Source organism: Nestor notabilis, unplaced genomic scaffold, assembly GCF_000696875.1.
Source record: "Nestor notabilis isolate BGI_N333 unplaced genomic scaffold, ASM69687v1 scaffold10130, whole genome shotgun sequence".
Lineage (NCBI taxonomy): Eukaryota > Metazoa > Chordata > Aves > Psittaciformes > Psittacidae > Nestor > Nestor notabilis.
The window spans coordinates 124,458-149,536 of record NW_009910650.1 but is presented as its reverse complement, the minus strand read 5'-3'; the positions used below and the strand labels follow the sequence as shown (position 1 = coordinate 149,536).

At 39.3% G+C, this 25,079-nt stretch overlaps 1 protein-coding gene across 1 annotated transcript in view; it reads left to right on the top strand.

Moving 5' to 3' along the window:
* Nucleotides 1–268: 268 nt before the first annotated feature.
* Nucleotides 269–25,079, top strand: part of COL14A1 (collagen, type XIV, alpha 1) — a 109,498-nt gene continuing 84,687 nt past the window's right edge. The window contains exons 1-4 of the mRNA XM_010011105.1: nucleotides 269–302; nucleotides 1,414–1,530; nucleotides 2,784–2,927; nucleotides 6,088–6,174. Of these exons, the coding sequence (XP_010009407.1) occupies nucleotides 269–302; nucleotides 1,414–1,530; nucleotides 2,784–2,927; nucleotides 6,088–6,174 (382 nt within the window). The remainder of the gene's footprint in view (nucleotides 303–1,413; nucleotides 1,531–2,783; nucleotides 2,928–6,087; nucleotides 6,175–25,079) is intronic.

Genomic DNA, 25,079 nt, shown 5'->3' with positions numbered 1-25,079 from the left:
ATGGAGAGTTCAGAAACTGTTGGCTGGCACATTCTGCCTGTTGACTCAGATGCTCCGTATGCTGTAATCCTTGAAACTCAGAAATATGATGAGAACTGTTGGCTTCTTATATCTAGTGGACCAACAAACCATGGGCAAGAGCCTGGTCACTGAGGAGCCCAGAGGGAAAAGAAATTGCCATTTCACCCCCTTCAGATAATTTTCCTTATTTCTTAGACTTACAAAAGCCTTAAGGATGGTAGTGGTAGGGGCACCACTCCATTAGAAAATGGAGAAAGTTCAGAGAGCTGTGGAGGTGGCGGGTAAGGTTGATGAGGGAGTTTGTTAATCTTTTCTAGCCCTTTCTGTTGTTCAGCCTCTGGGCAGCTTCCCTGGCTGTCTTTCCCTCTAGATGAGTTACCTCTCTGTGAGCCAAACCCTATTCAAATGTGTTCCCCTTACTGACAGCCTTGGATACCACAGGTTGTTAACTACTAGCTCTGTTCCAGTTGTTTGCTGTGGAGGGATGTGGCTCCCTGAAGCACAGCTGAAATACTATGTAAAGTGTTGCCCAGCATCAGTGGAGATTGCCCAAGCAGAGGGGATGAAGCTGTGAGAAAATAGTTTATGGGCATAGAGACAAAGTCACCGATATTGCAATAACAACATAGGGTGGATTTTCCACTTGTTCCTCTGTGTATTGCTTCACTGAAATATCACCTATTTCTCAATCATTTCATGCTTTTATTCATTTCACCTGCTGCTTTTATTTGAAACCTAGGCACAGTATAAATAGAAACTGCTTATCATCCAGATTGCCCCTGTGCAAATCTTGACTTGCCTGTGCATGCATGCTAGTCTTGATGAGACCGAAGCAATTCCTGCAGCTGGGCAAGTCTGTGCTGCTTAGGCCAGGTTTGCAAATTGGGCAGCTGATGTTCACTCTGCCTTGTGCATGCCTGTATTTCCTCTTGGTTATTGTGTCTTCACAAGGCTTCGAAAATCTGGCCCTGAGTCATTTGAAGTGTGGGGAAGCACCCACGGTAATGGAAGGTAAAGGAAGCTGGGCAGTGCAGTGTAAGCAAGGAGAGCAATTTTAATTCCCATATATTAACAAAGAGCATTTTTATTACCAGCTTTGCCTGCTAAACTAGACTCTTAACATCTAACACTGTTTGTCTTTCTGTCCTCTGCTGTTAGGTTGTTTGTTCTTATAAAGAGATAAATAAAACATATGTCTGAGGGAAGTAGTGCACCTGGGGATGTCATTTTACAAACTAATAAACTGATGTACGTGACATTTTGAATAACTTGCATCCTTTATCATTAAAATTTTGTGTTGTCTTCCTATATGTGTTTATTTTTGTGTTTGTTTATAATTGGCAGTTGCTTTTTATTTGAATTTAAAATGTTGTTTTCTTTCCCCACTTGCAGTGTCCCCACCAACAAGACTAAGATATAATGTAGTCAGTCCTGACAGTGTACAGATCTCTTGGAAAGCCCCCAAAGGGCAATTCACTGGATATAAACTTCTTGTCACTCCAAGTTCAGGTAAAACAAAAGTCTGCTTGTTCTCTTTGAAGGTGTAGTTTTCCTGAGACTGAAAAAAAAAAATTAGAAAAAAAACCCCAAAACCAAAAAAACCCCAAACAAACCCAAAACCTTTAAAAGCATTTTTTGAATGAAAACTTAAAATGTAAAGACAGGCAACAAAGTGGCTATATCAGGGTACTTGTGTAGAGGTACTACTTCTGTACATATTTAGATTTAAATATAGACACACATTTAACATACATCTAAAAAACATCTTTGTATACAATCTATATGTATGCATATATATACATAGAAATGTTTAATGTTTGTGTTTATACCTGGGAATTTCATTGTCCAAAGGAAGTGGGAAGAGGTTATTCAGTCATTACGCTTGTGAGGTGGGCGGATGTCAACCTTATGAAGTTCAACCAAGCCAAGTGCAAGGTCCTACACCTGGGTTGGGGCAACCCCAGGCACAGCTACAGGCTGGGCAGAAAAGAGATTCAGAGCAGCCCTGCGGAGAAGGACTTGGGGGTGTTGGTGTTGGTTGATGAGAAGCTTGACATGAGCCGGCTTCAGTGTGCGCTTGAGCCCAGAAACCAACTGTGTCCTGGGCTGTATCAAAAGAAGCGTGACCAGCAGGTCAAAGGAGGTGATCCTGCCCCTCTACTCTGCTCTTGTGAGACGTCACTTGGAGTACTGTGTACAGTTCTGGTGTCCTCAGCATAAAAAGGACATGGAGATGGTGGAGCAAGTCCAGAGGAGGCCATGAGGATGATAAGTGGGCTGGAGCACCTCCCTTATGAAGACAGGCTGAGAAAGTTGGGGCTGTTCAGCCTGGAGAAGAGAAGCTGCGTGGAGACCTCAGAGCAGCCTTCCAATATCTGAAGGGGGCCTACAAGGATGCTGGGGAGGGACTCTTCATCAGGCACTCTAGTGGTAGGACAAGGGGTGATGGCTTCGAACTTAAACAGGGGAAGTTTAGGTTAGATCTAAGGAAGAAGTTATTCACAGTGAGGGTGGTGAGGCACTGGAATAGGTTGCCCAGAGAAGGTGTGAATGCTCCATGCCTTGCGGTGTTCAAGGCCAGGCTGGACAGAGCCTTGGGTGACATAGTTCAGTGTGTGGTGTCCCTGCCCATGCAGGGGGTTGGAACTAGATGATCTTAAGGTCCTTTCCAACCCAAACCATTCTATGATTACATTTACCATGCTATAAGAAAAGCAAACAAAATTATGTATTTGTGGGTTTTTTTGTCTTTTCTCTTATAGGTGGAAAAACCAATCAATTAATTCTTCAAAACACTGCAACCAAAGCCATTATTCAAGGTCTTATTCCAGATCAAACCTATGCTCTTCAGATCATTGCATTCAGTGAAGACAAGGAGAGTAAGCCAGCACAAGGCCAGTTCAGAAGTATGTGTCTTTATGCATGACTTTCCGAATTTATCAGATATTTAATGTAAATTATGAAATTTTAATGAAATCAGACATGAAGTGGGACAATGGAAAAACAGTTCCTTCTGCAGTGGAAGGCTATTCACAGATTTTAACTGGCACATATAGAGCTGGAGCCCTGAATTGATCAGGTCACTGTCGAATGGGAGATTTCTTGCTTTGGGCTATCTTTCTCTCCATTGGTTTGAAATCACTTTACTTCCCCATTCTGTTATGAAATTAACTAGTGTCTTGTGGAAAAGAATCTTCAGTGAGCAGAAACAAGAAGGAAAGTACTATATTCTGATAGTTGAAAAATTTCCTTCTCTTTGTCCAGCTTTTAATAAAAACATTCTTAGAGCAGTGCCAACTGGCAACTAGTTGCTAGTTCAATAATACTGTGAAAGGCTGAATTCTTACTGATCTTCAGCTGTCAAATATGTTTACAGATTATGGTTGAGACCTTTTTTATCTGATCTACACATACTTTCAATGTCTGTATCATACTGATACAATTGTCTTGATCTACATCTTAAACAGTTTAGTTAAATGAGATTAAAGGAAATTTGGCTGATAAAGGCAAAACTTGTGACAGTCTGGGAGTACAGTTGAAAGTCTACTGAATTCCCTTGGGATAATACTTCTCACTGTCATTGCTAAACTCCCTTTCTCTTAAACCATCACTGCTTCATGTGGTATGTGTCAAAGACATTCTAGCTTTTCACCACTACGACTGTGTGTTTACTACTTTAAGTTTTGTCTAGTTAGAAAGCCCACAAACCCACAGATTATTGTAGCATTAAAGAGCAGCCCACATAAAGCTACACCAACTTCTATAATATGAGGTGTGGCTGTTTTTTAAACTACCTCTATTCTTCAGGAGAAATAGAGCTTGCAACTTGGTTTAAGAACAAGGGGTTACGTTCTGTTTAGTATACTCTTATTTGCTGCAGCTGAAAACGTAGTACTTAATGAGGGTGCAGTTTCATTTGACAATACGATGCCTTGCATGAATAAAACCAGATACAGCATGTATACAAATCCTTCTTTTTTGTTATCTTGCATTCTAGTTTTTTTTCCTTTCTCTGATAAATGGCCACTAATTCTTCAGATGAAAAATGGTCAAACATATACAACGCTTTGAGCACATCCTCTGGCTTAGTGCACTGAAATTATGTTTCAGATGTGGCTGAGTTGTACCTGATGTACTAAGAATTCTCAAGCCTACAATAAATTTTTATTGTTGATAAAGTATTCTTTGTATAGCTGGATATACTTTCTTATTCTAGCTCTAGAATATTCTTATTCTAATACATACTATGCAATTAACAAAGATCACTGGGGATTTTCTTTTTTTCCTTTTAAAAAGCAGCTGTAAAATGTGCATTAAGTAAGTTTTTTGTCTGTGTAAATAGGTGAGTAAAACTGGTGTCTTGTCTGTTCTTTGTATGTAGTTAGAATTTTAACAGTTAGAAATGGCTTTCCTGAATCCAGAAATCTCTGTCAGGATGTGACCGTGTCTCCTATGAGCATTTTCAGACTTTGGTATTGGTTCTCTGGAGAGAACGCTAGCATTAGAGGAGGTAATCAAGTGGCTCCTTAGCTTGCTTTTAGCCTTTTCCTAAAGGAATAATGCTCTTAGAAGGCTCAGGAATGGCATCCTTTTTTAGTGTTATTCTGATAATTTGCCCTCTTTAATTTTATTTGGAGTCTTGTTTAAGTAAGAATTAAATCCTAACTTCTGAATAAGACCTGGTGTCATAATGGCACTATCTGTAATCCAGCTAATAACCAAGATCTGCCTTGGTAAAAGCAGACTCCTCAGCAAGCTTGTGGACCTGAATTTGCTTCTGAATCACTTTCACAACCTAAATGTAGAGGTGATGTACAAGTACACATGCTGTGTTAGTAAGGAGAGAAGTCAAAACTTCAGTTGCTTTTTCACCAGTTTCCTAACCTCTATACCTGGAGTGTAAGGGCTGTAGGTTCTGCAGCCTTAAAGTCACACTCAGATATTTCACAATAACTTGTTGTCTTTCTTAGACCTTAGGATGGTCTTGTGATTATATTTTGGATTGGAACTTTGAGCACTTTTAGCTGTTTCAGATATTCCATATACTACCGGGTAAATTAGTGAAATCCATTTGTGTCCACTTCCGTAAAACAGAATACTTATATTGTCTATTTGATATCATATGTTTCAAGAGACAGATAACCTTCTTTCACCCTCTCAGTGTTTTTTGAACGATGTAGCAGAGAGAAACTGATCCTGGCTAGACTCAGTTCCTGCTTGAATGTCAGTCATAATACAGCTTTACATGAACTAAAGATTTTAATTGGAGCAGAAATTTATTTTCTAAGAAAGATATTCTCTGTTTCATTCTTTTAAGCTGTTCCTGGCCATTGTAGATGTCTGGGGCGTTGACACCAAGTTGACACTAAGGAAATTCTGAAAGGATTATTTTTTTTCCTTATACGTGACTTTAGCAACGATTTAATGCCAGAATCTTTCAGACTGACTAGAGTCATACTGGCTACTAATGTAATATTAAGAACTACTAATCAAGCCGGGTTCTGCTGGGCTGTTATGAGAGATTGGGACATAATAAGGGAGGGATCCCACCCACTTGTGGGACAGGAAACTGTTGAAGCCTGAGCTTTGGAGCAACTTTGCTCACATGGGAGTATTTGGTGCCCTGATCATAGATTTGGGCATGGGATCTAAGCTGATTCTTTAAAGAGGATAATATAACAGCTGGCTTATGTGCTTTTGTGTTGAATGACTTGGAGTGGAACTCTGCAATGCTGGACTTTCCCCAGCTAGCTTTGCCAATATTCTGGACTGTATTTCCAGTGCTGGATCTTGTCAGCGTGGGCTTAGGTGCTGACATCACTGTATTTGGACTCTCCTGTGTGAGGAGAGTCACTTTTGAGAACTTTAATGATGATAGGATGGGGAAAGATTCATAAAAAGAATAAACCCAAAAGGAGGGAGAGAAAACTCAGTAACAGTCACTTGTTACCTAAGCATATCACAAGTTGTTGTGTGCAACTTCTTTATCTCGAAGAAGAAAATTACATGCTTCTGACTGCACTGTTTCTAGTTTGATTGATTATTTTTCCCCACTTTACTTTTCAGTTAAAGATATAGAGAGAAGAAAAGAAACAAATAAATCCAAGGTGAAGGATCCAGAAAAAACGAATGCGAGTAAACCAGCTCCAGAAGGTCAGATCATAACACACATGACTTATGTGATAATCTGAAAATAACCAGGTTTTTTGGTTAACTTGGCCATTGTATAGATTTTTCTTCAGTCAATATTTTAAATCTGGTTTCCAGGGTTAAGTTAAACAGAAGGGAAAAATCAGTATTTCCAGGGATATTGGAGTGTGGCTACAACAGAGATATTGCTTTTAGTTCTGTGTTGTGCTTTACCACTTTATACAGTAAGCACTAAGTATCACCATGAATAACATAAAAGCATGTTGCTTGTTCTTCCCTACTTGGTGCCCTTTAGTAATGAAAGAATTGCATGTGCATATATATAAATAATAATAATTTCATATCATCTTATCTGCAAGATAGACTTGCAGTATTAATTCCTGTCTGAGGTTGAATTGGTAATATTGTATAATTAAACACATAATAACTTGATAACTCTGTCCCAGTGTGGGTCATACATATAAAAACATTTGAAATATTTTTTTTGGGGGGAGAAAGGAGTTCATTTTTTCTTGTTGCAAGAAGCCAATCTTCTGGTGAAATGCCTGTCATGAGAAGCTTGTCTGGTATGGACAGTAAAATCTATTTCAAGCTTAATATATAACTGTTTCCTATTATTCCAACATTCAAATAGCATCTTCTTTATGAAGTAACCCAACAGTAATTATTCCCTTCAGTGGTTATTTATGTTCAGAACAAGCACAGACGAGAATAGCTTAATGACCTTAAATAGTCTCTCTGTGAATAAACTGGACAGTTTCAAGGATCCCATTTATCCTTCTCCTTTTAGCTCTTTTTCCTACTAATGCAAGTATCAAAGACCCTCACCCAAAGCTCCTTAAGGTCCATGCAAATTTTTCTCACTTCAGTGGGGTTTTCTTCTTACCAGACATACTTGTGTCATGTTGTGTTTATTAATGCTATACAAGTTTGTTTCCATACAGCATTTCTCAAGCCAAAGTACCCTTGGATTCATCATACTGGTTGCACTGGGGAAAATGTTAGTAGTTGTAACACTTAAAAAGCAAGTTATACCTGCTGTTGTTTGATAGGGTAGTGGATAGGTGATCTTTCTTTCACGTCTAGAATACTGAGTTGGAAGAAATGAGAGAACTAAAGAAGGAAAATGTGATTTGTTTTCTTAATGAAGGACAAAATATGAAGTGATAAAAGTTGAAGGAGGGAAAATTGAGCCTGTAATAGGAAAATGTTGATTAAATGCAGACAGAGAAAAGTGTCTGCCAGACTGTGGGAGAGGATTTATGCCTTTTTACGGAGTAGGGGCAAAAATACAGTTGGCAAGAGGAGATTGGATCTGTAGGCTGTCCCATTTTAGGATTCATGTTTACTTGTGAAGTCTTGAGCTCAGTCACTTTCCTCCTTTCTGCACAATTTTTAGCCATCCAAACTTCTTCTGTTGTATTGGGTAAGTCAGTTTGTATCAGAGCAAAATGCACTTCTGTCAAGGACTTGTGAAAAGCTGTTGCCTTACACTTACTGTAGAAGGTTTTACTAGAGAACTGGGGTACATATTAGAACAAAAGGCAAAACTTACAAACTTCTTGATCATTGAAACTGACCAACAAGAAAACCCGTTATGCTAATTTTTATGAATTCCTGATTTTGTTCAGCCCTATTCCCAACCCAGCTATATTTTAATGTAAAGTAATAGACATTTTTCGTGCTGTCTAGTTATTGCATATTTCTTCCCTTTGCACAGTATAATGATTATTCAAAGTGATGGAGATTCCAACTGAATGACTTCAGTGGGAGTAGGTTGAGAGTCCAAGCAAAAATGTTGTGCAGAAATAACAGCATCAGCAAAAAAGTGCATAGCTGGGATAGAAGTGAATTAGAACTGGTTCACAGAGAGTAATGGTATTGAACCTTTCCTAGTTTAATATACAATGACCAAGGACTTGAAATTGGATTTAAAAAAAAAAAAAAAAAAATAAAGTCTGTGAAAGAAATGGATTAAAGATACAAGAGCAAAATTTTATGGCAAAACCATGAAGAATAACTTGATGCTCTGCAGATGTTTGACAGGAAATTATTTGAGTATGACAAAATGAATTCAGGCCAGCAGTTAATTGCTTTCGTAACAATTTAGTATTGGCTAACTTTGATGAATTTAAGAGCAACCCTGATACATTGCGTGGCTGTCTTGATCAAGTTGGTAAGACCTCAGGATTTAAGAGTACAAAAGAAATTATTCAGCAGTATAGCAACTTACCTGAAAATGAGAGCAATCTTTGCCCACCAAAAAAAGTTGAAATATTTGGTGTTGACAGTGGTTGTGGCTTCTGCTCTTGTCTTGACTGAAAGAATAGAAAAAGCATATTTCACTGTTTCTGCAAGTATTATAGTCAAGTTTTGATGCAAGGAGATACCTTCTGTGAACATCTGCCCCACTTGTTACAAAAGGATGTTTATATAGGAAGAAGCTACAGTGTCTTTGCAAGCCTTAGAAAGGCAAAGGTCATCAGTCATGTTCCTGCATATGGAGAATTGTCAGTTTTGGCATTTAGTAGGCCAGAAAATCCAAAATCAGTTTTGGGACAAAACTGATAAAGCACAGAAATACATGTATTTAAAATATGTGCATATAAATGTGTATGAAAAAGCACGTGTTCTCTGTCAGTAATGCAAGGTCCAGTTTGTGCGTTATGATAAATCGCATATCCCGCTGATTTTCCTGAAAGACACATAATTATAGAGATTTGTTGTTTATAAATACTTAGCTAATATACTTTCTGTAGGGTCACATAATAAAATCCACAAATTTCACTTTCAATTTCACTGGGACAAAGATTCCCAGAAGAAGCCAGCTCATAGAAGCCAGCTCTTTGCTAAGAAATGGGTATCTGTATTAATGATTCCAGATGGTTTCAAAACTTTTCACTCTCATTTTCATCTGTGGTTTGGAGGACGGATTCTGCAGTTCTGTCTGCTATTTGATTACCAATGAGGCTCTACGTAGTGCTGGGAGGTCTGGATGTCTTCTCTTAAACTCCCTAATCTACCTTTTTCTTTCGTCCTTAAATTAGATTGTATTTGGGTTTTGCTCTGTCTTTATGGAACTCTGTCAGTGGCTCATGTGTCTTGCTAGTAGTTTTTCCAGCAGCTTCAGTAACCTAGATTAAAATTTTCCATCTATTCTGTCCTGCCCATTCAAGTAGCTGAAAAAGATTTACTCCTTTCTTTCCTGCTCTAAGTACTATGCTCTAATCTCAAACAAACCTTCAGTGTATATCCAGTAATGTCATTGTGCCAAATTAATTCAGGTTTAATGTCTAGCACTCATCCATCAAATGTTCACTTTACATTTGATTTCCAGAAACCTTGTCCAGCTCTGCACAACCACTTTCAAGTCTTGAATCTCTTTTCTTATAGTTTTCAGAACCTGTCAGTTTTCTGCTTAGTGATTTATCACTGCTGTGCACGCTTATATTAATGTCAGAAGCCTTTTCTCATTCTGTTGAGATAAAGCTCACAGACTCAGCTTCTTTCAGCATGCAGATATTTGAGTACTTGTCCCCTGGCACTTATCCAACTCCCTCATGTACAAAGCTCCTTTCTGTACAGTGACAGGGGTTAATACATTCTGTCCCTTCTCAGATGTTTTACAGTTTCTCAGATAGCTTCTATGAGTGATTCTCTGATTTAATCCCTCTGGGGAGAGGAGAATCGCAGTGTTTTGACGATATCCCATGGCAAGTATGCAACTATATCCTTTCTCTGCTGACTGTTTCTGCGTGTCTGAAATGTTTTCAGCCATACATGTGAATAAAACCAACAAAACACCGAGGGCCAGTTTTATTTTCTTGCTTGTGGACTTTATGGTGGGGGTTTTTAGTTGAGAAGTGTGGTGGCTTAGCCTAGGATAGCAGCCAAACTCCCACCTTGCTGCTTGCTCACTCCCCTCCTCAGCAGGACAGGAGAGGAAGGAGAAAGAACAAGAATGAAAAAGCTCATGGGTTGAGGCAAAGATGGGGAGACTGCTTGCCAGTTACCATGGTAAGCAAACAGAGTCAACTGGGGGAAAATTTACTTAATTTATTGCCAATTAAGATAATTTAAAAAGAATGCTAATGTGGGTAGTGAAAACAAAAAGACAAACATTAAAACAACAGCTTTCCTTCCTGCTTTCACAGACTCAACTTGACATACTCCTTTCCCCCAGACCCCTCTCCTCCTCCCTTGTTATCACTGCAGGTTACGCTCAGTCCAAGCCACTCAGAGAGGAAGTGGTGCAAAAGGAGTGTTGAGGAGTTATTTCTCTCTGCCATTCTTTTCTTCTCCTTCAGCGTGTGTTCTCCAAAGGCTGCAGGGAATACCTGCTCCACCATGGAGCACCTTCTCATCCGAGGGTTCCCTCTGTTGTTTCTCACTCTTCTCCCCTCTCCTGCTTTCTCTACCTGGTATTTTCTGCCCTTTCTGAAATATGTTTTCCCAGAGGTGCCACCAGATGTGCACAGGCATAGGGTGGCTCCAGGCTTCTTCTCAAAAGACCATCCTGCAACTTCCCTCTGCCAAACCTGGGCGCAGACACCCAATACAAGAGGTGCTCTATTAACGCTTTACATTTAAAACATTTACACAGTCTTAAACATGTCCTGTTCAGAAATTCCCTTATGCAAATCTCAAATCAGGATGATAAATGACATCATAAATGACAGCATCAAGCCCATATGGGCCAGATTTCTCTTCTGAATCAAGTTTTTGCAGGATAAGCCTTATACAGATGGTAGGCTATTAACATGATGGAAATAAGCTCCCATAAAAGGTTATGTGATTTATGTATAATGCAACGTAACTGTTACTTTCTTATCCTACAGTGCATCTAATATAGTCATTTAGTAAGTAAGACTTGTTAGGGAGGTCAGAGGTCTTCACTGCACAGCACAGAACACGTTGCTTAGTTCAACCTTCCCAAATTAGAATTGCATTTCATCCCTGAAGAAAGTCCATCAAGTGCAGGTGTGGGGTTTTTACCAGTTCCTGTGAAAATTTGGTGACATGTGGCCTAGTTAAAAAGCCTGGGAGAACTGCAGCCTTTAAAATCATTTAAATGCTTCTTCCTGATGGAGTCACCTTTACCACATGCCAGGAATCAAACTGATAGAGCATTACTGGAGCTACCTGGGCCAGTGTGGGGCCAGCTGGATGACCTGTGAAAAGGGGTATTGCCCCTCAGTTACTGCCCAAATGGAGTATGCAGGTGGAAACTCTAGGACAAATCAACTGACAAGAAAAGCTAGATCTGCATTTATCACTGTGGAAGACTGAGACAAGCAGGTAGAAGCTTAGGAAAGAAAATTTGTAGTTAATCTGTTGGCACATGGGATGACTTGGGAATGGAAGAATTATGCACTGTGTGAGTGAAAAATAATGTAAACATCATAGTGGGCCTCAGATAGGAAAGAATTGCAGGTGTTTTTAAAGAGCTGTGTAATGCCACACCTTAGCTTCCACATAGTATAATAGAAAGGTGCAAATGCCAGCTTATATTATTTCTATTATGTAGGTAATATAACCTGAACTAACATTAAAAATATTGAAGAGTGACTTCATGTGTCTTGACTGATATTCTTGCATTTGTATATTAACTTAAATATAAAAGCTTTTGAGGAAGAGGTTAAAAAAACCTGTAAGGATAAATGAATATTTCCTTTGAAAGAATTTAATATTATTAGTGACCTTTAGTGAATTTAATATTATTAGTGATATTGCTATTATGCATACAGATGTATATACATGCAAGTTATAAGTATCGTGGAGAGTGGCTGCTCACTGAGTTCCTCTGACACATGCTGGTCCCATTCTCCTCTTCTTCTTTAATACTCAGTGCTGCACAGAGAAGAGACCTTGGTTCTATTAGTTATAAATGTCAAGTTTTTAGTACTTTCAGGGTTTAGTATAAAGTCTCCTGGAAAGAGCCCTGAAGCCATCTCTCATGTGCTACTTACCTGCTAAGTATTAACAGGAATAAGTTAATGCCTGCAGTTTCTTTCAGGTGAATGTGCTCTGCTGGTGCTCTGCATTATGCAGAAACAGCATCTCCTTGGTGGTGGATCCTTTGTAGGTTTTCCAGACCTTTTGTACCTTTTTTGTGAACATAACTTTTAGCTTTCTGGTCTATGTCTAGAAAATAGGCAGACTTCTCAGCTGCCTGTAAAAACTGATTCTGTTTTGCAGAGAGAGAGTTTTTGATTCATTTTTGTCTACCCAATGTATTTCACATTATTACTGATATTATTATTTATATTATTTCTACAACCTTTTGAAGTAAACATTTCTGAATTACTTTTTTTCATCATATTTTTTCTTCCAGTGCTATCTACATTATCAAATAATGTAAAAAGCATATCATTCCTCAAAATGTCATGGTATGCATATCTGAGATTTCTATTATAATAACTCTTGCAAGTAAGGTTACGTCAGTCTTCTGATAGTAATAGAAATGAAAGGGGCAGTAAACTTTAAAAATACACTGATTTGCTTTCTTCTTCCAATACTGTCATCATCTTTGTTGCAAATAAGCTTTGACATTGAGTCTGTAGCTGTTGAATTGCACTATTTAAGTAGAGTAGGAAAAAATCCAGAGACGTGTATCAAGATACTATTCAGCAGAAGAGACTAATTACCTAATTTATCAACTCGTCTGTTTAGTTAGTGTCAGATGCTTCAGTATTACTAGACAGGGTGAAATGAATGCTATGAGGTATTTGACTAAACCACAGGAATTAATACCTTCTGAACTGCTCTGTTGGCCATGTTTCGTAGTTTTACTCACTTCATCCTGGCTAATGTAACTGCAAATATTGCGTTTAGTCATTACAATTCATTTATTTATTTATTTCTGAACTCCTTGTTTATGGAAATCATTAACTGTGTCTTTACCAAGCCTATAATTGGCCTTATTAACGGTGTTTCCCTGAGCTTTATGGAGGGCATTTTAGCTCTTGTAATATGAGCAAGCAGAAGAAGGAGATCATAACTATGTTGTGTGGGCATTATTCCATGGTGCCATTCTGTTCTTCCTAAACAGTCCTTATCTTCTCAGCCCTTGCACATTAATCTACTTCTGCAGTCTGAGGGTAAAAGTAAAGTTTATTGGGAAGTACTTGGCTCTTCCACTACTGATATGATTTCTTATTTGTCTTGTGTTAGGGATTACTGAATCCTGTAGCCCATTAGAAGCATGCAGGCTTGCCCCAGCTCCATGCCTCCACATCCAACCAGTAGCAAGATTGAGCAGGTAGTCCCAATAGGTCTGGGGTGATCAAGCAGAGGTCTTGCTCTAAATAGCCACTGCTGTAAGATGGACTGCACCCCTTTATCTGTATATTTTACTATGCTTGTTCCCCCCCCACTTGATCTCTCCCTTATGTTGCCTTTGGTTCCTCCCCTAAATATGCCATACTAAATCTTGTACAATCCCTAGATATGCTTTCCTGTATCCCCTAAGTCTCATAACCCCCTAAGCAGTAACCCCCACCAGTGTGAACCATAAACAGACCATGTTATGAAGTAAGTACAAGTTATAAAAATGTATTGCTGATCTTGGAAGACATCAGCAAGATGAGACTCCTGTAATAAATATTTAGTTGCTTGGTCTATGCTGTACTTAGACAAGAGGCAAACACTGAACTTCTTAACCTGAAGCTGCTTCATAGGGAAAGCACAATGTTACCAGGCAAATGTTTGATCTTTTTTTAATTTCCAATGCAGTGCAGCATAATATCAAAGGGTCACTTGAACTAGATGCAACTGAATTTACTACAAAACTAATAGTAGTGCAGCTATGTTGTCCGGTACAGCAGCACTCTCCCTGATGAACGCACTACTCTGCTGAGAGCTAGCTAGCTCAAGGACTTCTACCTTCTCCTCCATTAAAAAGTGGAGACATAACCCTGGCCATTAGTCTTTAGTATCAGTTTCTTAGATGCTGCAGAATAGGGACAGATGTGTTTCCTAATTTGGAGATATGGTAAGTTCTTTAAACATTGTGGAGTGCTTCAGTATGATAGGATTCATTTTTGGGCACATGTAAATTAAAGTCTGCACCAAAAAGTATAATAAATTAGAACTATTTATTGCATTTGTCTAAATGATTTCTTGCTTTCTCTAGTAAAACCAGAACCTGACCATCTGATCTTTGCCAATAGGAGTCACACTTAAATGCCTGCAGCCAGTCTGGTGTGTCAGTGCTTTCACTGCTGGTCAGATCACCATCCTGATGAGGTGCTAAAAGATCTCTGCTCTGGAATCCACATAGAACCTGCCCAACAATCCTACCAGGAGTCCCCCATCAATGCTAGGTGTGCAGAGCATGGGGTTTTTTGACTGTGGCTATTTTTTAACTTGTGCCATCTGAGTGATGGCTTTCCATTTTCTTCTATGTGAATTCTCATGGATATCTTCTTCTTCAACTTCAGAAGATGCAAATATCATTTTAAAAACAGGAGATGAAGTAGGCTTATCAGAATATATCACTGCTTTCTTTGTCATATGAATTTAGGATACCTCAGCCAAGCCATGTTGGTTTCTGTGCTCTCAGAAGATAGAATTTGGTGAAAGGCATCCATTAAGTTTCCAAGCTATTCTATAAACCTGTGAGCTTTGTACATTATAAATTCCTTGTCAGTCACTGGAGGACTTACAGGAGGACTCTGGTGCAAGGAAGCTCTTAAGTCAACTCCCCTTTACTGTCCGGAAAGTTTAGCTCATTGCACTGTGGATGACCAATGCTTATTCCAGGAGTTCACCATATGAATTCCTCTGGAGGACGTAGCTAAGCTTTTGTATCCTTTGACAACTACTTGCAACTTTGGATTTCTTTTTGCAATGGCAATATTTTATGGACCTGGCCAAGATCCTCTGGCAGACTCCTGCTTCCTGCCTCCCACAACTGCAAAATCTGATAGGAAGTATCAGCACTGATGTGGACACAATTCTTAAATGCTTTTCCCTTGCCATCATTTTGGTACTTGCTTTGGAGAAAACCAAGCAAGCTACATTTAGAGACTGCAGAATTTACGTCTGCCATCTGGCCAAACTAAATAGCCATTACTTCACTTGCAAGTGTGTTGAAATCATCTGAATAAGAGAGAAATATGTTTTTGAGTGAAAGCAAGCTTTAAACTGGAGACCTAAAAGTGGCTATGAAGGCTGGAATTGGGAAAGGGTTTACTCTGAGTAGTGCACTTTGATCTTCACAGGAGGAGTTCCTGATGGAAGTGAGATTAGGGAAGAAAAAGAGAGACATTGGGGGAAGGTTGATCTTAACATAAGAAGGTCTCATATATTTTGTAACTGCCTTATCTGTTTTGGATATCTGTAAAGTTGTGAATCGTTTTCTTTATTTACCTTAGCCTGGTTTGAGATTAAATATTAACATGGAGGTTGCTGGATACCTTCTTCAATTTGGGTATGCCAGAGAAACTCTTGATTTGTTCAGAAAATAGAAAGCTTGGCATTAGAAATTATGACCAATCTCCATTCTTACCCACGGATTCCACTTATCTTCTGTCTCCTTTTTGTAGGAGGAACTGCTTTTCTTCTATCTGTCAGTATATTGACATCATATACATGGTCATGGTTGTGCATTACCTTTCATCCTTTCATTCAGTGTTTCAGGCCAGGCAGAAGCTTGAGAATGGACGGATTTGCTTTCTGTTATTCACAGTCTTCATCTCATTCCTCTGTAGGAGCTCTCTTTGAATGCATCTGCTTCTGTCGTGGTTCAAGCCCAGCCGGCAACTTGGAACCACGCAGCCGCTCGCTCACTCCCCCCCTTTTCCTTCCTCCCCCCGCTCCCGGAGGGATGGGGAGGAGAATCGAAGGAATGTAACTCCCACGGGTTGAGATAACAGCTCTCCAGTAACTAAGGTATAATACAAATCACTACTGCTACCAATAATAATGATAAGAGGAATAACAAGGGGAGAGGACACAACTGCTCACCACCCGCCGACCGATACCCAGCCCGACCCGAGCAGCGATCTGGGCCTTCCGGGTAACTCCCCCCAGTTTATATACTGGGCATGACGTGCTGTGGTATGGAATACCCCTTTGGCCAGTTTGGGTCAGGTGTCCTGCCTCTGCTTCCTCCCGGCTTCCCCTCCTCTCTGGCAAAGCATGAGACTGAGAAAGTCCTTGGTCAGAGTAAACATTACTTAGCAACAACTAAAACCATCGGTGTTATCAGCATTGTTCCCAGACTGAAAGTCAAAACCACAGCACTGCACCAGCTACTAAGAAGGAGAAAAAAATGACTGCTGTAGCTGAACCCAGGACAGCTTCACTGAAAAGTAGATGTAATATTGACAGATATCTAGATAATCTGCAGCTCAAGGGGAAAAAACCACACCACCTTCCTCCCTGCAAAAGCACACTTTGTAGCTCTTTACACTCTCAAAGTAGAAAAAGAGACTTAGCCTATTTGGACCTAAAGGTAGGTTTCAATTTTGACATAAAGTGATCCAGCTCCTAAATACCAGAACTGCTCAGCCTCATAACTTGAGTTGTGTTTGTCCTCCTATCACTGTATAGTAAATATGTAAAATGCTCAGTAAATCTGAACCATTATCAGCTGAAAACCTCCTGTCTAGGCTCTTTTGGGGGGGGTTAGTTTTTGGGGTTTTTTTGGTTTTTTTTTTCCTTTGGTAGCTTTTCATAAGGCACTGAGCTTTTTTTGTGCAATCCGTTCTTAGTTGAAGTGGGTGCTATTCACATTCTTGAATGACTGATTAATAGAAGATCAGCTGAATGAAGGGTCTTTCATTCTCTTCAGACTGCTTTTCATCTCTTCAGGTCATTAGCTCTTGAGCATCCATCCAATCCACAGTGTGTTGGCATGGCTGGATTCTGCTGGCAGCAAGAGACTTTTACCTTACATCAGATTCAGAGTCTGTGTTGACATGTTTTGTTATTGAAATACTGTCATTAATGCTGTGTTGAGACACTCCTTAACAGTTCTTCATCGTCTGGCCTCATGACTTCTCATAATTTGAAGTCTGTAGGCTTGCTTTTGGCTATGTATATGCTAGGCAAATATCTCAGTATGTCATGAGTGATGATTGTCTTTGAGTCAATACCTAGTCTTTGAAACTGAAGCTACACAGTTAGAAGTTTGACTTCTGGGCAGTTTTTAAAATTGGTATGGCAACCTTGAAGGGTGAATCAAAAAAAGCTTTGGGGAGTTGGTAGCAGACATATTAATAAACACTGAGGTGCAAGACCAAGACCTTTTTCTAGGCAAACTCATCATGGATTTGCATTCCAGTTGTATTGACTAACTTGATGAACAAGCTGCATTGTTTGTGGTCTGAATAGCAAAATGGGAGATTAAGGTTAATGTTTTGGTATCTCTTTTCAGGGACTGTATTCTCTGAGATGGCCCTGTCTTGAAATCTACTAGAAGGTGCCGAATCTTTTGCTTTTTAGCTGTCTGCTGTACAAGTTCCCTTTCGAGGCTATTCCTTACACTATGAGAGGGGGGAAGTCTAGTTTCACAGTCTCATTCATCTGATACTATCATTGCTGAACAACATCAAGCAGGAGCTTGTACTGAGAAGAGATTATTTCAAGGTCATCTCCACTCTCTGCACAATCTGAGGTCTTCATGTTCTTTGTGGACTTGCTGATGCAGGACTCTAGTTCTGGGCTGTCTCATGGTCAGCACCCTTTGCCTGGTGCCCTGTGTGCTGAGTAAACCTTGGTGTTATAGCTGAGCTATGCCCCTTTATTAAAAATGTGCTAGTTAGTAGCTGAAACAGAACTTACCTGGCTGATTGGTCCATGTTTTCCACCTCGAAGTTACACCTGTACTGATTGTACCAGTCTGTCTGCATGTAACGAGGGAGTCCTATTTCCTTATCTGACTACCAGGTTTTGTGTGTGTCTCTCTGTCTCATGAAGTGTTTGACTCATTATTCCCCAGTAAGCGGAGCCATGGTACTCTTGTACTCTGCTTTCCTGGCATCCTCAAAGGAGCTTTTGTGGGGAACCAGACTGATGCCTGAGCATGTTGTTTCCTTGTAGGCAGGAGAGTTAGCAGACTGAGGTCTGCATAGTGGTGCAGACAGTTGTTTCAGAAGTAAATGTTAGTCAGAGCAGGGTCTTTGCTTGGGTTTGGTTTGCTAACTTGGTTGAAGATGCGTGGTAAAATTTCTGGTCTTTCATACCATGTTTCTAATAAGTATGACAAAGGAAGGAAACTGAATTGTGAGCATAAAGATTGTAGCTCCTTCAAAAAGACTAAGTTGGCTGTGGCCTGTGAAATACCACTCATATCTCATCTCTTTTCTCCCTACACTGTATATCTCTTCTCTATACCCTCAAGACCTTGCAAACTCAACATCCAAATTTAGCTCAATATCTAGGGGCAGGGAAGTCAAACTGTGGCAGATGTTTCTGCCTCAAGAACTTCATAATATTTAGTGGGTTTTTCATTCTCCAAGACGTAGCAATAAAGCATCAGCTGCAAGCAAGGTTGGTTGAGATACTTTTATGACTTTGATGGGCAGTCCTGTTCAGCTATACCTTAAAAAAAGAAAACAACACTCAGAAGCTCCTGTTTTGTCTCTACAGGATCACAGGTCCTTTGCCAGCCATGTAACTGTTAATGCTTTTTATTAATCTGGGAACAGAAAACAGATGGTGGGAGGGAAACACTAAAACTGATGTAATAGAATGTAATTATGCAGCAATTACTATTTATTGGAAAAAATAAGCAAGAACAGCTGAACAATTGTATATTGAACATTTTTTCCTTGGAAAAAAAAAATTAAAAATATCCTCTGTTGAGATCCATAGGACTATTTTAATAAATTTTTATATGGTTGCCCTCACCCTCAGGCATCAGGGTGGTTTAACTATACGTGTGCATATTGAAATATATGGATTTAGTTAAGGGCCAATGAAACCCCATAAGGGTTTCGTTTTGATTCTGGCTATTGTAAATTGCTAAGTCACTACTGGACAAACTGAAAATAAACCCGGATGTCTAAGCAGAGTCTGTACATTGCGATAGGCCTCTCCTTTGGTAACAACTGTATACTTTGGGTAGCAGCCAGTAATCTGTCTAGATTAATGAAAATAATTGTCTTTTCCTCAGTGTAAGTTTTAAATTCACTCTTACAGATTTAGAATTTGCGCTTGTTTCTGGAAGACCTTTTAAAGAATATCATATGCAATGTAGTCATTAGAGTCTTACTACTTCCTATGCAGACATTTTCTGTTAAATCAGATTAGTATTTTTTCTCATACGTCTTCAAATTAAAGATTAAAAAATAACCTTCCTCTGTAGAGTGAAATTGTTAAGAAAATCCCCATGCTGAAGTCTTTAGGATAAGGCTCTAAATCTGATTTTTTGTTTTATTTTTTAAAAATGCAGTTAGATTTGGAGATAAGACTTGTCATTTCTTTTTAAAACCTTTGAAGCATTATAAAGAAAAGTAGCTATAAATGGCATTGGATGGGAGAAAATATTCAGTAAATTATTTTGAGATTTGTCATTAGTCCTTCTGTGGTTTAGAAATTTATCTACCTGCCGTATATGATATTGCATAACTGCCTATACATTGTTTATCTGTCTAGCTGGATGATACCGTAAGTACAAGATCAAAGTAATAATAAGTGAATCAAAGAGGCTGGAATCTTGGACAGGAATAAAGGTTGCAGGCTTGAAGATAGAGGTGTAATCTGCCCAAGGGGAAAAATACACAAGAAAGCTATTTAGTCATTTGTTTATGGTGGGGAATAATTAGTGGATGAGAAGAATTTGGAAGAAGAAAAGAAAATCAAAAGTTATCTTAAATGCTTGCTTAGGAAAAGACATGTGTGGTGTGTTTATTGCTGCTTAGCTCACTGATCAATACTTCAATACGGTGCAATGGCACAGACTTTTGGGATTTTTCTTTTAAGTTGCGTATTGAGACATAACCAGACAATCTCAAAATCAAATCCTCTGAGGAAGACTTCAGGGTGTGCTGCTGGCTGACTGGCTGGGAAACAGCTCTGCAGAAAAGGTCTTGCTGCGAGCCAGCAATGTGCCCGTGTGAAGAAGGCCAACAGCCTTCTGGGCTGCATTAGGAAGAAAGTTGTCAGCAGGTCAAGGGAGGTGATCCTTCCTCTCTGCTCAGCCGTGGTTTGGCCACACGTGGAGTTCTGTGTCCAGTGTTGGGCTGGTTTCCCAGTAGAAGACAGACATGGACTTAGAGACATGGAGTGAGTCCAGTGAAGAACCATGAATGTGATTAACAAATATGAATATCATTAAGGGCTTGGAGCATCTTTCATAAGAGTGAGAGGCTGAGACAGCTGGACTGTTCAGCCTGGAGTACAGAAGATTTAAGGGATATTTGTAAAATACACACTGGAAGGAGTAAAGAAGGCAGAGACCCTTCTTAGTGTTGTCCAGTCAAAGGACACAAACTGAAATAGCTGTAAATTCTATTTAACCAAAGAAAGCACTTCTTTTTACTGTGAGGTGGTCAAACACTGAAGAAGGAGCCTCCATGCTTGGAGGTGCTTTAACCTGACTGGACACAGCCAGAGAAATCTGCTGGAGCTGCCCTTGCTTTGAGCAGGGCAGTTTGACTGGACAGTCTCAAGAGGTCCTTCCCCACCTCCCTGTGTTTCTGGGTGTTAGAGATTCTTCAGAATAGGGTGTTCACTTGGACATCTCTGCTAATGAGACAACGGATTAATTGCTGAATTCAAGAGGGCACAAATTCCATCCCAAGGTTTTGTGGATTGACATGACATCCAAAATTAGTGATGTTTCTGAAGATCACTGCATATCTGTATTTCTATAAGCATATATGTTGGTTACATTATGAAAATATCATTTCAAGAAATGCTTAAAGGTAGTACCGGGACTTGAATTTGAAAGTCTTCTGTAGTGTAACTATACTGTACCATCTTTTTTTGTTTCTGGACACACAGGCCACACCATCCTATGTACCTGGATCTACAGAATCACAGAAGGGTTTGGGTGGGAAGGGACCTTCAAGATCATGTAGTTCCAACTCCCCTGCTATGGGCTGGGTCACCTTCCACTAGACCAGGTTGCTCAAAGCCCCGTCCAACCTGGCCTTGAACACTTCCAGGGATGGGGCATATATATGTAATGCTGATCTATAATGTAACAGTGTTGTAGAAGTTTCAACTTAGCTTTAACTAATTTTTAATTAGTTCTGTGTTAATGACTTTCATAGATATGCAGCTTATTTGCTGTTACTTTAGCTGTGGTTAAAGTGACAACTTAGTTGCAAGCTCAGGCACAGACCAGCTCTTTACCATGGTTTAGAGGGATTTACGCATTCAGCTTAATGTTGAGGATTTCTGAGTGCCAATTTTGTCTGTAGCCCCCTGATAAACTGTCTTCTAGATAGCCAGAGAAAACTATTTCAGGGATTTCATACTTCACTGAAGACAAGGGAAAAATAACCCTTTTAAATTCCTGTGTATTTGTTACATAGCAATGGTGGATGAATATGACCATGTTAGTAAAAATGTGGAGTTCTCTGCCTTGAAAAGTAATTTAGGCTTTGAGACAGCTGTTTTATGTAAAACATTCCTGCGCTCAGATTGGAACTGAGAGCAAAGAGAAGTAGAGCATTATCATTGTAATCTGCAGACGTGTTTCTTAGGTTTCACAGGAGGGTTGTGGACCATCTTCAGTGTAAATCATTATGGCTAAATTGACGCAGGATCTTGCCATGTTGAACTTCAGTTTCAGGAAAGATTTCATCAGTAGGCTTTGTTCCATCTTGACGTGTTGCCTGTTAGAAGAGAAATATAACTAAATGTTTTGAACTCTCCATTTAAATGAAGGGGGATTTTTAAACATATTTTTCTACTGAGGTACACCGACCAAGAGAGTTTAGTGTCAGTGTTTGGGAAACTGCTATAGACTTCAGGTGCTTCCATGTTATCAACCCGCGGTGGTCTGCCAGAAAACATACTTCCATAATTACTTTTTCTATTTATTCTGTCTCTCAAGTAAATTAAAAAGTTCAGATGTAGGAAGAAAGTTCTAAAAATTTTTCTAAGCTAGTGATTGCTTATTGCAGAATTACAACTGTCATTGAGTATGTATGGAAAACATCCATGGTCAAATGTGACATGATTAGGCACAACAGATTCAGTAAACCTTAATATTCCAACTCCTCCAAATAACACATTTGTAGGCCTGCCAGCTGGGCTGTATTAGTTTCCTGGAGCAGATCAAGGTGCCTGGGAAAGGGCTGGCTGCTTTATTTTATTTGTTGGTTGGTTTTTTTTCTAGGGAGCAGGGACAAACTTCTAACCTCATTGGGCTGCTCTTTCAACCTAATGATGTTCCAGCATTTGAATCTTTCAAACTCAGGCTATGGTTGGATATAGTTCAAAGAAAAGCAGTTATGTTGTATGCATTTGCCTGGTCCATGGCCTGACATATGGGATGTGTTAAACTGAGGTCTAAGTGCAATGATGATATCACCAGCACAGTGCAATAATATCAATGTCAGAAGCGTGGACTAGTGAGTTGCTGAATTTAGGAGCTGAGCGCTGCCACACGTCCCTGTATTTTTTTAACCCCTTTTTAATAGAAGTGACATTTTGCTGATGTAGATTTATACTGCCCTTGTCCTCAATGGTGCTTCTGCTCAGCTGTGGAGCTGTCAATCACTGTGGAGGACTGACTTTTCTGTCATTCATGCTTAATACATAAGGTATTTTTCACTCACTTCCATTGTCAAGCTTCTTGACTTTTGTGCTTTGCTACCCCATGAACAAGTTTTCTATTCATACTGTATTATTACTGACCTCTACTTGAACTTTGTTCTCCTTCCACATATATTATTTGACTTTTCCACTGTGACAGGGAGTAAGAAAGGAAACGACATATTGCAGACTCAGAAAGAATTATAGTCTTAAATTCTAGCATAAGTGTGTGTTTTGGCTCTTGAAAATGAGAACAGAGTTTCATACTGAGGGGAGGCAAAATATCATATGCGGTTCTGCAAAAGGTATCAGAACTGCATGTAAATTGAACTGGTTTTTCTAAGGCATTAAGTCCTCCCGAGTGGCAATGCCTATGTTTGCTGCTTGCCCTTTTGCCTTTCAAAGAACTTCTGAAAACTCCAAGAGTCAAAGAGCCACTACTCTAGTCTAAAAATCATAGTTTTGCGTTTGTTTCTTGGTAAGGTTTGCAGGGTTTTTTTTGTCAGACTTCTGATTTTTAAGATTGCTCACTTGCTCACTGAATGCACATATGAAAGAATAGCAACAGCTCAAAAATGCGGCCCCAGAGAGGTGGTTGTTGTGCACAGAAGCTTGCAGACCCTGCTTTGTTCTCTGTATCCTCTGTACTGCCAGAGCTTCTCCCAGTCCCCCCTCTGCACTCCATTCCCTTCAGTGGGATGCCTCAAGGACCACATTTTGTAGGCCTCAATAACTCTTCCTCTATCCCAGAAAGTTCTAGCTGGATTTGATTTTCCCCAGCATTGCCATCATTGTTTTCACAACTCTGACATGGGTCTTGATGGTGCAATAGCACTTCATTTTGGAATTGCAAGCAAATGCATCACTTTTAATGCTTGAGGGATTAAAGGCAGGAAACTTCATTTGGTAGATGCAAAATTCCTTCAATGCTGGTTATTCTTTGAAGCCAAAATTCTTGATGATGATATGACTGTTGGCAATAACAAAGCAGGTTTTTTGCAAGTATCTTGTCCTAACACACTGCTGGTAGCCTTTAATTGTATGCTGACGTCTTTGAAGGTGAAATTTTGACATGCAGAAATGAGCAGACCAAGCCCTTTCCTCCTCAGTTAGCTTCCTGACAGAGTGACAAGTTCCTTCTGCCAAATAACGCCAGGAAGATTGTAAATTTGTTATAGAAAGTCCATTAATTTTTTACTTTCTCCCCATCAAACTCCTCCACTCATTGTAGGTAGATGCACGGAAGACAGTTGCTGGTGTAAAATAAATAAAGTCTTTTTCTGATTTAGGATTTTTGCAATTCTATCATTTTCTCTAACCTAAACATCGCAGGCTTTGTTATTGTTTGCTGTGGAATGCAGCACTTGAAGTAGAATAATGCTATCTCTATAACATTAGGAAATATTATACAAAATTAGATAACTTGTCTCCTCCCTACTGTCCTGCTTTCAATACTGGTGAGTACGGTATAAACCAGAGGAAAGTCTCTCACTACTGTTTTCTTGATGGCTGAGTACAAGGGAAATACGCACAACCTGATAACAGTATTTGAAAAGTCTAATGGGCTGAAAGACTGGTTGCTGGAACCTTTCTTTATATGGAATTATATACTACCACCCTCCTTTAAGAAATGTTTTTGAGCAAATTTCCTGTTAAAGTTAAGTTTAGATAGTTCTAACGTTTAAAGTGGTCCTCAAGCCTTACAGGAGTTCATGACCATGTATGGTTGTTTGGAAAGATTACTGAAAAAGACATTTGCTAGAACTGGTAATGGAAACTGGTTAATCTCAGTGGGGTACATAAACTATTTGCTATGCACTGTGTCTTTTAGACTAACTTTATAAATTAGGGTGATGTGGTGTTTGTGTTCCTATCAGGTATTAAAGATTTCTATACAGCATGTTATTCTGTTTAATATCTCACTGTTGTTTATTCCATTTTAGGGAACTTTCTACAATTCTATTAAGTACAACAAGGAGAAAACATAAGCAAATAGTGGGTGTACAGAAGTAACAAACCCTAAATGTTTTATGCAGAAAAGATTCAACAAGTATCTCCTATCTACGAAGGACGAATCAAATTTTCCCATTCTGTGAGATTGCAGTACAATCTTGGATCAAACCACACGTGCTTTTTAAAGAAACATATAATTGAATGATACTATTTGCACTGACCTGATGATGTGGAAA